General features: G+C 38.0%; 1 protein-coding gene across 1 annotated transcript in view; it reads left to right on the top strand.

The window, feature by feature from the left end:
- Nucleotides 1-14,582, top strand: part of PATJ (PATJ crumbs cell polarity complex component) — a gene marked incomplete at its 5' end in the record, with an annotated part of 167,151 nt that extends 152,569 nt beyond the window's left edge. The window contains 3 exons of the mRNA XM_081949161.1: nucleotides 5,915-6,018; nucleotides 9,972-10,095; nucleotides 12,507-14,582. Coding sequence (XP_081805287.1) covers nucleotides 5,915-6,018; nucleotides 9,972-10,095; nucleotides 12,507-12,653 — 375 coding nt within the window. The 3' untranslated portion in view covers nucleotides 12,654-14,582. The remainder of the gene's footprint in view (nucleotides 1-5,914; nucleotides 6,019-9,971; nucleotides 10,096-12,506) is intronic.
- Nucleotides 14,583-16,065: the final 1,483 nt, after the last annotated feature.

Here is a 16,065-nt window from a genome sequence, read left to right as displayed (position 1 = left end):
GCGATCCCGCAGGTAACCTTATTCTACCTCTACCTTATTCTACTGCACCAAAAGAGTTGGAAGTCAATGTTTTTTTCTTTTTCTTCTCTCCTTTACCCTACACTTTTCTCTCTTCCCCTTTTCCTTCTTTATTTTCCTATCATTTTCCTTTTTCTTTGTGCTTCTGTACTTTATATTGATTAATTAATTAAATCCTGTTGCAGACGCACACAAAAATTACCTGACTAAAAACAGATTTTTCTCTTTTTACTATGGAGCTTTTATGGAGCTTTCCGTCCAGTTAACATCTTCTTTAAAGGAAAAAGAGCAAAACAAAAGACTTTGTTAACAGTGGTGTGGATTTTATAATGCAACTCAGGTGCAATACTTGAACTGGACAATTCATCTCTCATTTTAATTTAATTTGAGAAGGCAAAAATGAAAATGTGCTCTCTTCCTGTTTATAAACTGCAAGGTGGTTATTTTATTCGTTGACCTATACAAATTGCTTAAAAACAAGATACGTTATCATCAATCCCAATATATCTTATTGTGCTGTAATGATCATATACCTTGCCCTGAGTCTCATGCATTTTATATCCATTAATTTCTGCAGGATTTTGGAAGATAGGTGCTTAACTTTTTTTATCAGTACAGATCAGTGGGCTTTTACAACTATTACCTCTTATACCAATACAATTTACAATTATTCATATTGAATATATTCAAAGCAAAAGTTGGCTGAGTCAAAAAGAGTTCATCTTGTATTGTATTGTATTGTATTATTGTATTGTATTGTATTGTATTGTATTGTATCTGTAGAAATCTGTTGGGAAGCTACAGCTAAAATGCAGAATCTGTATCTGGCAAGTGATACATCCTGAATGTAAATTGAAGATTTGATTTCTGCTTTGTCTAAGATTAGGTAGTAAAATATTGGCAGAGTTGGCTATGTCATCTCTGTAGTTCTGGATTTTTCATTCATTTTTGCTTAAATTTTTACTACAACTGCAATCACATCCAATCCTGGTGATCAGTACAGGTAGTACTTGATCATTTATTTAGTGACCATTCCAAGTTACAACGGCAGTGACTTATGACCAATTTTCACACTAATGACATTTGCAGCATCCCCATGGTCATGTGATCAAAAATTGGGCACTTGGCAACTGGCATGTATTTATGACAGTTGCAGAGTCCTGGTGTCATGTGATCACCCTTTGTGATCTTCCCAGCCAGCTTCTGACTAGGAAAGACAATGGAGGAAGCCAAATTTGCTTAATGATCATATGATCCACTTAAAAACTGCAGTGATTTGCTTATCAACTGTGGCAAAAAAAAGGTCATAAAATGGGACAAAATTCACTTAACACTTGCCTTGCTTAGCAATGGAAATTTTGGGCTCAATTGTGGTTGTAAGTCGAGGTCTACCTGTGTAGCTGAATCTGAAAGTTATATAAAAAGAAACTAAAAGAAAAAAAAAACCTTATTCAGCTTTCAATTCTATTCGCTGAAATATATCTGTCTAAACAATTGTGTGAACCGGTTCTTTGGAAAAACATTTTTTCCTCTCTCTCTCTCTCCCATTTTTAATTGTAATAAATTCTCTTGAAAGTTTATCTTGGAGAATTTCTCTAGTGTTACAGCCCAATCCTGGGGCAAATACATCATTTCATTTTTACCCTGCGATTTAATCTGTATACAGATGTGGTTATACTGAGTGGTAACCCATTTGCCTTTAGCAATGGCAGTTGCTCTAATCGTGTATGGGCTGATTGTAATATATTCTCTGGGTCTTGGATATGTGATTGTACAGACTGTATTTTGTGTGGTGTTTATTTTGCTTTTTTTTATCCCCACATAGAGGGGAAAATTGAATGTTGCTTAGAATCAGTTTTGATTAGACCACATTTTAGAAGCATTGTAAAAATAAATGAAACTGAAAATACACAGATAAAGAGAAAAATGCATGAACTGAAAATGGCAATGAATTTGAATACCTAACAATGTGGAGAAAGTCCCTATATGAGAAAGCCTAAAATACAGCATGTCTAAAGCATTAATGTTCCTGCACGGGGGGGAAATAATTTCAATACACTAAATTCAGGATGATAAAATACTTACATTCAACTTTTTGAATGTAACTTGAATGTTTTTAATATTAATAAACATCACTGATAGATCCGCATCAATCTCAAAGTGCAATAACCTGCAAAGAGGTTGACTGAAATAGGAAAATATATTTGAAGCCTGAAATCATTTCTTCCTTCAGCAAACTCGGGCGGCAAGAATTGCTGAATCACAGAAAAGTAAGAGGGAAATCGTGTGCGTGGAAAAACACAGCATCTGCAGAAATACAAAACATATTTTTAAAAATAAATAAAAAGAGCATGCTCTTCTAAAAACAAAATAAGTAATTTTACTTGAGCAACCAATCAGTCAATCAGAGTAGAACTTGAACGTCTTCTAGTCCAACCCCCTGCTTAAGCAGGAGACCCTATACCTTTTCAGACAAGTCATTGTCCAGTCTCTTCTTTAAAACCTCCAGTGATGAAGCTCCCACAACTTTTGACAGGAAGCTGTTCCACGGGTTAATTGTTCTCTTTATTAGGAAGTTTTTCCTTAATTTCAGGTAGCTTCTCTCCTTGATTAGTTTCCATCCATTGTTTCTTGTCCTGCCCTCTGGTACTTTGGAAAATAAGCTGATCCCCTTCTCTTTATAGTAGCCACTCAAATATGGGAATACTGCTATCATGTCTTCCCTAGTCCTTCTTTTCTCTGGACTAGCCAAACCCCAATCCTACAGCCATTCTTCATATTCTTTAATTTCCAAGCCTTTAATCATCTTAGTTGTTCTTCTCTGCACTTGCTTAAAAGTCTCTTTTCAACATCTTTTTTATAATGTGGTGACCAAAACTGGACACAGTATACCAGGTGTGGCCTTACTAAGGCTTTATAATAAATGGTTTATAATAAACCAGCCTTGAGAGACCACTTTGATAGAATTAAATATCTCAACCGAAACTTCTTTATTTTTTTTTTTTTTGAAAAGGAGAGCACACTGAAATATTTTCTGACTTATTCCTTATTCTATTTCAAAAGATCAATTTTGATAGAAATGGGAGAAATGTTGCAAATTGATTCAGAGGCTGCAGCAATTTATAACACAGTGTTTTTCAATTTTAGCAATTTCAACTCCCAGAATTCCAAGCCACAGTTGAAGCTCATAAGTTGCTGAAGTTTGGGCAATGAGATTGAGGTCAATAGATATTGTGTTTCTGCCAGTGACGTGCGGTGAGGGTTATGGCTGGGGAGGCTGGTGACGTCATCAGGAAGGCGGGGAATGGGACCACGTGTGCAGACCACGTGTGCAGACCACGTGGTCTCGTTCTCCGCCTTCCTGAGTGAACATTAAGGGGACCGCGGCGTAGCATTACTTCCTCCACCGGCAACAGTCCCTTTCACCCCGCTCAAGCCTTGCCGCCTGCAGCCACCGCCCGCCCTCGCTGCTCCTTTCGTTGCTTGCCCGCCCGCCTCTAAGGCACGCCAAAGCCTCCTTCGTCCCCCCCCAGCGCGCGCCCTTTTTATTTCCTGTGACACCCCCCCCCCATTTCGGGAAAGCTTTCCCCATTGCCTGGGGGGTGAGGGGGGCGGCTCCTCTCCCCCCACTCCCTCCGTCCCTGCCTCTCTCCTCAGCCCCAAAGCTCCGTCCGCGCGACTCACTTCCAAGGCGGTGGCTGCTCCATCCCGCTCCGGCTCTGGAAGCGACCGAAGATCAGGCTGCGTCGCTCGCTCACTCGCTCGCCGGACTGCTTCGGCGCCATTCTGGCTACCTTCGTCCATCCGCGCCCGGGAGATGCGGAAGCAGTCCGGTGGACGAGTGACCGAAGATCTCGCTGCCTCGCTTGCTGCCTTGCTCGCTTACTCGCCGGACTGCTTCGGCGCCATTCTGGCTACCTTTGTCCATCCGCGCCCAGGAGATGCGGAGGGAGAAATGTTGTCGGCGCCTCCAGATGACGAACCAGTCGCTTGCTTTCGTCATCGGGAGGCCGATAACATTTCTGCCTCCACGTCTCCCGGGCGCGGATGGACGAAGGTAGCCAGAATGGCGCCGAAGCAGTCCGGCGAGCGAGCGAGCGAGGCAGCGAGATCTTCGGTCACTCGTCCACCGGACTGCTTCCGCATCTCCCGGGCGCGGATGGACGAAGGTAGCCAGAATGGCGCCGAAGCAGTCCGGCGAGCGAGCGAGCGAGGCAGCGAGATCTTCGGTCACTCATCCACCAGACTGCTTCCGCATCATCAACCACACGTCACTGGTTTCTGCCCATGATATGTTCAGTACATGGAACAGTGGTGAGCAACTTTACTATCTGTAGATTTTAACTCCCAGAATTCCTGAACCGGCATGGCTGACTCAGGAATTCTGGGAATTGAGCCCTACAGATGGTAAAGTTGCCCAGCCTTGGCATGGAAGGTGGTGCCTGATTTATATTTATGGACCATATCAAGAAAGAATCACCTCCAGTGAAAATCCAAAGCGAAAAAAATTGAATGATTTTGGGGAGGAGATAAACTTTTGCTTTGGAACAGATGACACAGGAATGTGCAGTTAAGTCAAATGATATAGTTAGCTGCTTTAAAATAACGTGAAAATAACATTGACAGCCAAGGATGGAGCTATATTCGACTATTAGGCACATATTAATACAAATTGCTAATATTTATTTTTTTAAGTAGTACACAGGCAGTAATATTTTAGCAATGCAGAAAACTCAGCTTATTGGCTTATGAGGTAAAAAATATACCGTCAGTTACATTAGCACTACCAGAGAAGCAGATTGTCAGATGTTCAAGTTTTAAAATAATGCCTAGCTCTTGCAATATGTTTCTTACTTAAAAAATAATTAAGTAGGAGAAATAAAATATGGATTTTGCTATCACACATTTTAAATTAACTAGATTAAAGCCTTACTCTATTACATGTATGTCTATTTTTTTAAAAAAGTATTAGTCGTTTTCACAGCTTGCCATATTCTCACCGTCTGTATCAATATCCAGATATGTCCATAAAATTATGAATAGTATGTTGTGTTTAAATAACTTGTGCTCTTCGTTTGCCTGAAGTTGAATTCATACCACAGAAGTGAATTCATTCTTTAAAATCTGATATTCATCACTGACACATCATTAAATAATTCTATTATCAGCAAAATGACCTCATGATAAAATGGGTAGGAAAGGTCAGATGACTGGAGATAGGGCTGTGGAAATGCAAATTGGCAGGATGTCTTGGGCAGGACCACAAAGGAATGTTTTAATGCTCTTGCAAAGGAGAGATTGGGATCTCTGGGGAATATTTGATCCATCCTGACTGTTTGGATGCTCCTAGATAATTGAATCAGCTGTTTGCAGTCCTGGTAACGAGATAAAGAAAAACTTTTTGTGAGTTCTTGAACTTTAGTGTGCTTCCTCTGCCAATGACACACACATACACAGACAAATTATTGCCATTAAAAGCAAACAAGCAAACAAACAACCAGGAACTATGAACAGTTTTGTAATGATTTCATTCTAACTGGAAAGTTGAGTTAAATTGATATATTGTCTGTATTTGAAGATAAAACTTTCGAAGAAGTGAATGAACACTTAAGAATTAACTTTGAGGCTTAAAAGAGTCACACATGGGCTGAACATTTGTTCCCCCAGGTCCAATTTGGGTGGCTGAATCAGTTCTTTAAAGGAGTAACTGAATAAACATGTTTTTGGTTCACTTCTACCAGTTTTCATTTGAGCCTTAAGCAGGATACATTGTCAGTGCTTCAACTTTTCGTTGGTCCATTCATATGTCCTTCAAATATATCCCATTGCTAGTATTATACACATTGTAGTAAGTCACACATTGTTGATACTTGTTTCTTCTTCTATTGCACTGTAGGTAGTGGCTGATACCAACATCAGTGCCATTGCCAGCCAGATAGAGAGTATGACTTCCAGCACTAACTTTACTCCACCCACCGAGCATCATTCTGAATACGCAGAGTAAGTACACACATTTGTTGATAATCTGAGAGATGAAAGAACAGATTCATGCTCAAAATAAGGCTTGTGCCATACTGAAAGTATGAGAAATAATGAAAATGTTGTTACGATGATAGACTGGTAGATGTATAATTGCTTTTTGTTTGTTTGTTTGTTTTTGCATGCATGCAAGCCTTTGAATTGTGTGTATTACATTAGATTAAAGGTAAAGGTTCCCCTCACACATATGTGCTACTCTAGGGGACAGTGCTCCTCTCTGTTTGAAAGCTGAAGAGCCAGCATTGTCTGAAGACATCTCCATGGTCATGTGGCCAGCATGACTAAATGCCAAAGTTGCACGGAACACTGTTACCTTCCCACCAAAGTGGTCCCTATTTTTTTACTTGCATTTTTTACATGCTTTCGAACTGCTAGATTGGCAGAAGATTGGAAGAGTAACGGGAGCTCACTGCGTTATGTAGTGCTAGGGATTCGAACCTCTGAACTGCTGACCTTCTGATCGACAAGTTCAGTGTCTAAACCATTGAGCCACCACGTCCCTTCTATATTAGATTAGAGCTGAGCAATTAATTTTCCCAAAAGGCCACATAAGAAACTGGGACTATTGTGGAGGGCTCCTGCCCCATCCTGCCAATATCACTTGGCTACCTACCAATGTTGACCTGCCAATGCTGCCCTGCCCCCCCCCTGACGCTGCCCCCTCCAACATTGCCACGGGCTGGACAAGAACAGCCTGAGGGTTAGATGTTGTCCATAGTCCGTAAAATGTGCAGGTCAGCATTAGCATTTTCTACACTGTCAAATTATTTCTGCTGTTTCTCAACTTTGAGGATGCCTTTTTCCCTGTGTATGGCAGGATATAATTCCTATATAAACTCTACCCAGAGCCAAGTCCTTTATAAACTCTACCCAGTGCGGAATTATATGGAACATGAATTGTGTAATTGTGTAATTCTGCTTTCCTTAAGTTTGACAAATATTTGGACATAGAAGCAGCCCTCCATCCTTCTCCCCGTGCATCTGAATTTATGGTGGTCCAAATACGAGTCATGGCTATTAGCTCATAAATCGGAATTGGGCACGCTTTCAATATTTCTAATTTCTCTTCCCCATATCCATTTTGTAGCATTTGTAGAAACCTTTTACGATTCTCTCTTCTGATAGTTAATGTAAATATTGCTGCTTTCAAGCAGATAAAGTTTCAGATAATGTTTCCAATAGCGCAAAATATACGACAATGGATTTTTCAGACTGCTGGGAAATTTTTGTTTTCATTCTTTTGACTGATCAAAAGAACAAGCAGATCTTCTGAGGTTGGGTGGGTTTTCCCCCACTGACATGTTGTCATGTTTATTATCCTTCTGCCTGGCTGTGTTTTCGCTTGAGATGATTTATGACAACTGCAATTCCAGATGATCTTCTGCTAGAGAAATTAAATGTGGATTTTTTTTCCAAAATTGTCTTGATAAATGTTCTACGAACTTGTTCTTTTTAAAAATTAAGTTGAATGCTTTCTCACTTGGATTCATGAATCACAGCACACAGACATATATTGTCATAATATATTGAATTAATTCTTTTATATATACATTTAAAATACACCTTTCTCCAAGAGTCTTGGCAATCTTTGGCGAGGCACTTTCTTGTTTAATTGTTTTGTCTAAGATAGGGGTTTCCAACCTTGGCAATTTAAAGACCGGTGAACTTCAACTCCCAGAATTCCCCAGCCAGCAATGATGGCTCAGGAATTCTGGGAGTTGAAGTCCATAGGTCTTAAAGTTGCCAAGGTTGGAAACTCTGGTGTAGAAGAAGATCATTGTTCTAATTCTTAGTTTCCTGCTAATCAGATGCATGTCAAAGCTTTAGGAAACACAGTTTGCTGAATTCTTGTTTCTTATTGTTGCTTTATTTAGTCACAAGGCCAATGGAGATTGCCTTGTTACCATCTTTATAGTTAAATAAACATAAATACTATCTCTACAGCTATGTTACGGGAATATATTACTGGAAATATGGTCATGTCACTCAAGTTGTTTAGTCTAGTGGCAGTAATTCCCAAATAGCATGCACCATTATTAAGTCGGGTAAGAAGGCTGAAGCCACTCCATTCAAGGCAGAGCACTAGCTTGTTGTTGCATCCTGAGTGGAATGATTCTGTCTGTGAAGCAGAAATATTTATGCCCATGACAGACAGAGGAAGACAACAATGAAGGGAATACTGAGGACACAGCTGTCTCCCCACTGTGTACAGAACATGTTTCTCCATACAGCTTGCCAACTGTCAAGCTCCAAAAAACCCCAAAATACATGATGTGATTCTCCCATTTTTTTCACTGTTATTCACCCATACATAGAATCTTGTCAAACTAAAGCAAAGTCCACCCCCCCACCCCCAAAGCATATACTCTGGCAATTATTAAGGAGTAGCCATTTCACTCTTCTTCTCTCACACAAACTATCTGAACTGAATTGTCTTGTGCATCTCTGAAATGCACACCCTCCCTCCTGGGAATCCAGACTACATTCCATCCCATCATCCTTTCGATGGAATTAACCCTGACCTATGATGCCACCAGGCCTGCTTAGATCTAATTCCACATCTCTCATAGCTGGTTCTCCGCCTCAACTAACTCTGTCTTCTCCAGACTTCCTTGTACTCCCAATAGATCTGAAGGGCATCTGGCCAGGAAAAAAAGAAGTAGGTGAATTATGCTAAAGGTTCCTGCCAAAAACACTTGTCTTACCAAACAAATGTTTCAGTCAAATTACTAATATATAATAGGATATATTATAATTACAATGTATACACAAATGTTAGAAGTTGAAAGATTATGAGTATGTATATCTAAATAGTATTATTATCATTAGTGCTATGTATAAAGTATATTGAACCACATAATACACTGTTCAAGTACTTATGGATGTTATTTTAAAAAAACTATAAATAAAAATATTTTTAAAATGTTTCAATCAAATTAGAAAATGTGTGTATTCCTGATCTGTTGTGTTTTAGTGCTATGCATTCTTTGTTTCATGAATTCTTACAGTATTAATAACTGCAGTGATCAGTAGCCTGTAGCGCTTTCAGTTATGGAAAATGTTATATTTTCTTATTTCAGCTGCTGAAAATAAAGACAGGGGAGTATTGGGGAGTGGAAGGGAGTTGACAGCATTATTGCAAGGACATAGCTAATTCCTGGAAGGATCAATTATGGAATGCATACTTTGTATTCCAAACTTTAATATTGCCAATCAAGAGCTCCCAGAGCTAAAAAAAAAAAAACTTAAGCTGAGAGCAGTTAATAAAATAGACAAAACCAGTGCAAGACAGCCATTGCTCTGATGGAATGAGCCAGCTATAGTACAATACAATAGCAGAGTTGGAAGGGACCTTGGAGGTCTTCTAGTCCAACCCCCTGCCTAGGCAGGAAACCCTATACCGTTTCAGACAAATGGCTATCCAACATCTTCTTAAAGACTTCCAGTGTTGGGGCATTCACAACCTCTGGAGGCATTTCTCCTCAGTTCTAAGTTGCTTCTCTCCTTGATTAGTTTCCACCCATTGCTTCTTGTTCTACCCTCAGAGGCCTTGGAGAATAGTTTGACTCCCTCTTCTTTGTGATAACCCCTGAGATATTGGAACACTGCTATCATGTCTCCCCTAGTCCTTCTTTTCACTAAACTAGACATACCCAGTTCCTGCAACAGTTCTTCCTATGTTTTAGTCTCCAGTTCCCTAATCATCTTTGTTGCTCTTCTCCGCACTCTTTCTAGAGTCTCCACATCTTTTCTACATCGTGGCGACCAAAACTGAATGCAATACTCCAAGTGTGGCCTTACCAAGGCATTATAAAGTGGTATTAACACTTCACATGATCTTGATTCTCAAGTGATGCTGTTTTTCCTCATATTAAGTAAGCAATGTATTAATGGATGTTTGCTGTCTTTTTCAGAGCACCTCAACCTAAAATCATTGTGTTGGAGAAAGGGTCGGATGGATTGGGCTTTAGCATTGTAGGAGGCTTTGGAAGCCCACAAGGAGACCTGCCTATATATGTCAAGACCATTTTTTCCAAGGTATTCCAAAATGTTGCTTTGTAATGGCCCTTTGCATTGATATTCAGTTTGACTCACCCTTTTGATAAGGAACATGGGAGAAAAGTTAGATTTTTTTTAAAAAATATTACAATGATATATGGAAAACTGGAACAACTTCCATAGGCTTCCTTGAATGTTTTGTTTCAATAGTTTAATTGAAGTGAATATTATCCTTACATTAATAATCAGCTTTTGGGACAAAGTACTGGCCCCTCTGGGTCTGTTTATGTTTTAAATATTGGGCACATTCCTCTACACTATTAAGAGTTTTACTTAAAGGGCCATGCTACTTATAGAGGTATTGTGTACATTTTAAGAAACAGTTGCAGAAGGAATTAGTTCAGACTGGAGCAGGAACATGCGGTGATACCACTGTTAATCTTTACCACTGAAATATCTTAACCCTCCATAGGTTATTTATTCAGTCAGGAAATACCCTATATTATTTTACTACAAACCACACATATAAATTATATATCATATTCCTAATCAGTTTACTTTTGATGATTTACTTAATTGGACTCAAATGGCTTGCCTGTCCAATAGGACTCTGAAAAATTAACATTCCTATTTTCCTCTCTTAATAAGAAGAGTAAAATAATAAAACAGTATAGCTAAATAACATACTGTAACTCATTAAAATATACAAGTTACATAGATTAACAGGCATCACGAAGAAAACAAATGTCACTAAAAAAACTGTTAAACATTCAAATAAAACCTAGGATAAGGACTACTATCAGACAGTGGCCTAGTCTGATCTTACAAGAAAACTACAGATAATCTCAATTTACAACCACAATTAATTTCTGTTGTTCAACAATCAGTTTCCGTGGTTATTGAGTCACATCTAATTTTACAAAAGTTTCTGTCACAGTTGTTAAGCGAATCACTGCAGTTGTTAAGTGAAGCACACAGTCCTTAAGCACAACCACCTCCCCCCCCACCAATGATTTTGTTTGTTGGAAACCATCTAGAAAGGTTGCGAATGGCGATCACATAACCCTGGGACATTGCAATCATTGTAAATGCATGCTGGCTGCCAAGTATCCAAATTTTGATCAGGTGATCATGGGCATGCTGAAACAGTCGTAAGTGCAAGGACCAGTTGTCATTCCCTTTTTTTCAATGCCATTATAATTCTATTCCAAAGAGGTTGCAACTGATTATATTGCCTTATCCCCCTCAAACACTGTGCTCAGAATGAATTTATGCAATGAGCACTGAGCATTAATGGGGCAAATCATGTTAATTTAATACAGTTCATTTAAAATATCTGAAATTCCAAATGAACCAAAGTAAACAAGGTAACATGATGCAAAGATCAGAATGAAAAGCCTTTTAATATCTCCTTGCTTCTTCCTTCTGGTGGACATGTTTTTACTAAAAAAATATTTTATTGCAAGTATATTTAAGTAGATAATGTACAGTATTATGCATTTATTAATATGTTTACCTTTGCTATGGTATGCAATGTACATTATAAATCGAAATAGGGTTTTTTCCTATACAGATGTGTCTTGACAGAAATTATGAGATGTGGCATAAGAGAAATGATTGTCCTATCCATAACAAAAAAAAAATCTTGGAAAAGAAAAAGGAGGATAACCGTAGAATCTGGGCAGTCCAAAAATGTTCATCTGTTATGTCAAGTGTTTATTTAATCCCATACAATTAAAAATAAGTATGGTTGATGAAGATTCTCAGTCATCCAGTTTGAGTTGTCTGGAAGTTGTGTCATGGCAACTGAACTTTGGGGGTGGGGGGTGTTGGTTTGAAACATTCTTCAAGAAAAGAAGTCCAATGGCCATGAGTCAACTTCCAGAAAAATAAGTATTGATTTCCATATAGAAGATTTCTTTGGAAGGATGCGCATGTGAAAGCCTAACCATCAGCATTTTGAGTTCACACAGTTGATGCTTTTGGTTACTTTTTAAAGAAAAGAATTGTGGGATAGTTTACACCATCTGTTCCCAGTTTCAGTACACAATGTATACATGAGCTTGGTGATTAGATCCATGCGTGTCAATGTATCACTTTCTGTGAGGGAGATAATCATGTCAAAATTGCTAAGTTAGCTGTACAATGTAAATTTGACTATAGCAAAGAAAAGTTTTGTCTATAACAAGGAAAAACTTTCCCAACCAAGAGCCCTCCAGTTTAGCCTTTCCGATTCAGTCTCACATGATCTAGCACTAAATTAATCCCATTGAGTAGGCATTTTGTTGGAACTGTAATTCCAATATATCCCCAATGGTTGAAGAAAGTCATCCTAAAGCCGCTCTGCCATCTCCATGTTCACTATAATTTGTTATCTACAATTTTAGTCCCAAAACATTGCTTGGCTGATGATGTGGATTGTGTCTGTTTTTTTCTTTCTTTCTTTCCAGGGAGCAGCTGCAGATGATGGTAGGCTGAAGCGTGGCGATCAGATTTTAGCTGTTAATGGACAGTCTCTGGAAGGTGTGACTCATGAGCAAGCCGTAACTATTCTGAAGCACCAAAAGGGGGAAGTGACATTAACAGTGTTGCCATGAGCTTTGCGACAAAGGCAGTTTGGGCTGGATGCAATTATTTCTGAGCATTGCTAGAGCTGCTATAAAATGATCTACAATCCTTGTCAGATGGCAACCCAACTCCAGCTAAAATTAGCACATATTATTAAGAATGTTGCTATGCAGCTATGACCATTGTAGTGGTCCATTATGTCTTGTCATTGAAGCTATTTGTGAAAGCCTTAATCCTACATCTCATCCCTACCGGGTTCTCTTGAATGGGCTTTTGATTCCTTCCTTTGTCCATAATCATTATCTCTTAGTAGGAAATACAATTAGGAAACTAACATTAGCATTTATACAAGAAAGAATGTGTCCGTTTGTTGGTTCCCTTCTAATGAACAGATAGAAATACTGATTGACTTTTTATCTTGTTCATGGTTTATTGTCAATTTTTTTAGCCGTGCCAGAAAACATTAAAACATAATTCAATTACAGCTTTTTTGAATAATGACATATCAAATTCTCCAGTGGGAAATTAATTGTGTATGGATTTCTAATGATGAAGTGCCAGTCCTCCTGTCTAATCTCTCTGGATAAATATATGTAAGTTAGTTATAACCATGACAAATAAATTTTAATCTTCTCCTTATTCATTTTTTGATTTTAGAAAATCCTTGATAGATTGGCGAGAATCTTTAGAAGTTCCCCAGGGGTGGGGAACGATGCTCCCTTTATGGTTTGTGGACTTCAAGTCCCAGAATTCCTAAGCCATGCTGGCTCAGTAATTCTGGGATTTGAAGTTCACACGTCATCAAGGGACCATGGTTCCCAACCTCTGATGTAAAGCGTAACTCCAGTGAAATGAATGAAAGTGAATTAAGGCTACTTATTATTTATAATGATAATATTATAACGAATTGTAAACATGATCTACCAATCTCATGATCAAATTCTGACATTTATGTCTCACCATTAAATAAAATAGCAATTTTCTATTTAAAATTCTGCAGCTTCTGTAAAATATGTCTATTGTTATGATGTAATTAGAATGCAATAAGATCATCTTGCTTAAAATAAAGTATGTCTCTTAACTATGCCAAGGTGAATAAGTAGTGGTGAAAAAAGAAGTGGCATGTCTTGTTAAGAATAATGTTTGTGTTTTCATGTTCTGTTTTTGGATCTAGAGAATCACAAAGTGCATTAAGCTATTGGAATATAGCAATAGCTATGCATATTCCATGAATAGTGCCTGAAAGCTGATTAAAATGATTTTAAAGGGTTTCTACTCAATGTCCAAATTAATGATATTTATATGAAATGCAAGTGAAAAGGGCCACGATGAACACTCACTAATTCTTTTTAAGACTTGAGGGCATTTGATATTGTCAGGTTATGCTTAGATTTACACTGGATATTCATGCATGATTTACACGTGGATATTCTTGAAGGTATGAAAGGTGTTAATTTGTTTAAGAATTGTGATCCAAATCCAATGATTGGTCAAGAATGTATATTTTAAATGGATGTAATCATTCTTTTAACTGTGATGCCAACAGTGGAGCTTCTTTTCACAGATTTCTGATGAAGGGAATGTTGGGCTTATGTGCTAAAATAATGTGCATGTTTTCTAGCTCAGATGGGAGATCACCTCATTGTTGCTTATACACTTTTTAGGTGTTTCATATAGCGCTGTCAGAAAAACCCAACATACCAAAAAAAAACCAACAACTCCAAACAAACCGCATTGCAACCTGCAGATAAATTGTTGATGAAGTGGGGAAGTCAGTGCTATATGTAAACATTCAAAAGCACAATCTGATTGGAGATTTTCCATCTGTCACGTCCTTCAGAGATAAATGGGAATTACTTAAGTGTGTATAGCAGGGGTGTCCAAACTTGGGAACTTTAAGACTTGTGGACTTCAACTCCCAGAATTCCCCAGCTAGCCATGCTGGCTGGGGAATTCTGGGAGTTGAAGTCCACAAGTCTTAAAGTTCCCAGGTTTGGACACCCCTGGTGTATAGTAAACTGCCCAGTTGATTGTGCCTCAATTGTTTAAGCAGAAATCTTTGTCTTTCGGAGAGTTTATGGGTTTTAGATTTTGATAATGCTGCTAATTTCTACGAGGGGCGGTGATACCTACTGTATGTTTGTGTATAAAATAAAATGTTTTATGAATTCCAAAGATTCTTAATAAAGTTCACTTGCATAAATAACGGTGGCACGGTGGGAAGGAATTAACACTGCACCCATTCACAGAAACATACCTATGATATTACAGATTATTTCGGTCTTTGCCAACAAATAAACTTTTAATATGACTATGGAGAAAGGCTTAAAAATCCAAGCATGGCACAACTTTTGTATCGCTCAGACTTAAGCAAAAAAAAAAAGTATGGGAAACTTGCTGATTCTACCCAATTATTAATGCAAAGACTACTAAGCCATTTAGTGATATTGTACAGACACGTTTTAGAAGAGAAGAATGTACATCCTGGAAAATGGTCTATCCCATTATATTTGACCCTAAAATATAATGCAGGACTAAAAGTTAAAAATGACAGCCAATTGCAAAAATCGGGAAAACAAGTCAATATTGTGAGTGATTAAAATTTTGCGGAGGATAATCATAAATATTACTTATGAGGAATAGTGGGCAGTGCTAATATATTAATATATAGGCAATATTTTCCTGAGGTCCAGCTTAAAGAACTGAGAGGGATTTCTACTTCTTTTTATGTTGGGAACATAAAGTTTGAATCAACTTATAAAGTTGTATTTGACTATTTGTGTGTAGGTGTTATATCACACTAAAGTTGGCATCAGTTCAGTGCACCTCTCCTTATTGCTTTTTTTTTTCAGAGTAATACATTTAAAATAGGTAAGAATGAAAGACTTAGATCTAGCTCTGAATCATTTTTCCCTTAAATTCAAAATGGTTCTAAACCACAAGGCTGGACCTCATGCCTGCTGTATCATTGGCTAACGTGATTGTCAAATCTTGGCTATACAAATTCTTTTTTTAAGCGTATCATTATTCATAGGCTTGGCTGAAGCAAAATCATAGCTGTTTCTTTTTAATTATGTTCAGTTATGCAGCTGTTTCAAGTACCCTTTTACCAAAACCTAAAAAAAAATCTTAGAAAACATGTTCCTTCATTTTGTGCACCCTCTTAGTATGTGGACGATTACATGATAATTAAATCTATCACTGCTGCGAGCTGCTATGCAAAAGGCAGACTATAAATCCAACAAAATAAATGTGAAATAAAATAAAATGTTTGTGAGAGTCATTTCTAAAAAAAAAAAACAAGTTGAAGAAGGAGGAGGGAATAAAAATTTTAACTGACACTGGGGCAGCATTTCAAATGCTGAGGGGAAAGGTATCTGTTTCTTGAATGTATACATAGAAAAAGACATTGAAATTAATAGAAAAGAACAGGCTTTTTTC

Source organism: Natrix helvetica (genome assembly GCF_964273705.1).
Source record: "Natrix helvetica genome assembly, chromosome: 3".
NCBI lineage: Eukaryota > Metazoa > Chordata > Lepidosauria > Squamata > Natricidae > Natrix > Natrix helvetica.
This window is presented reverse-complemented; position numbering and strand designations above follow the sequence as displayed.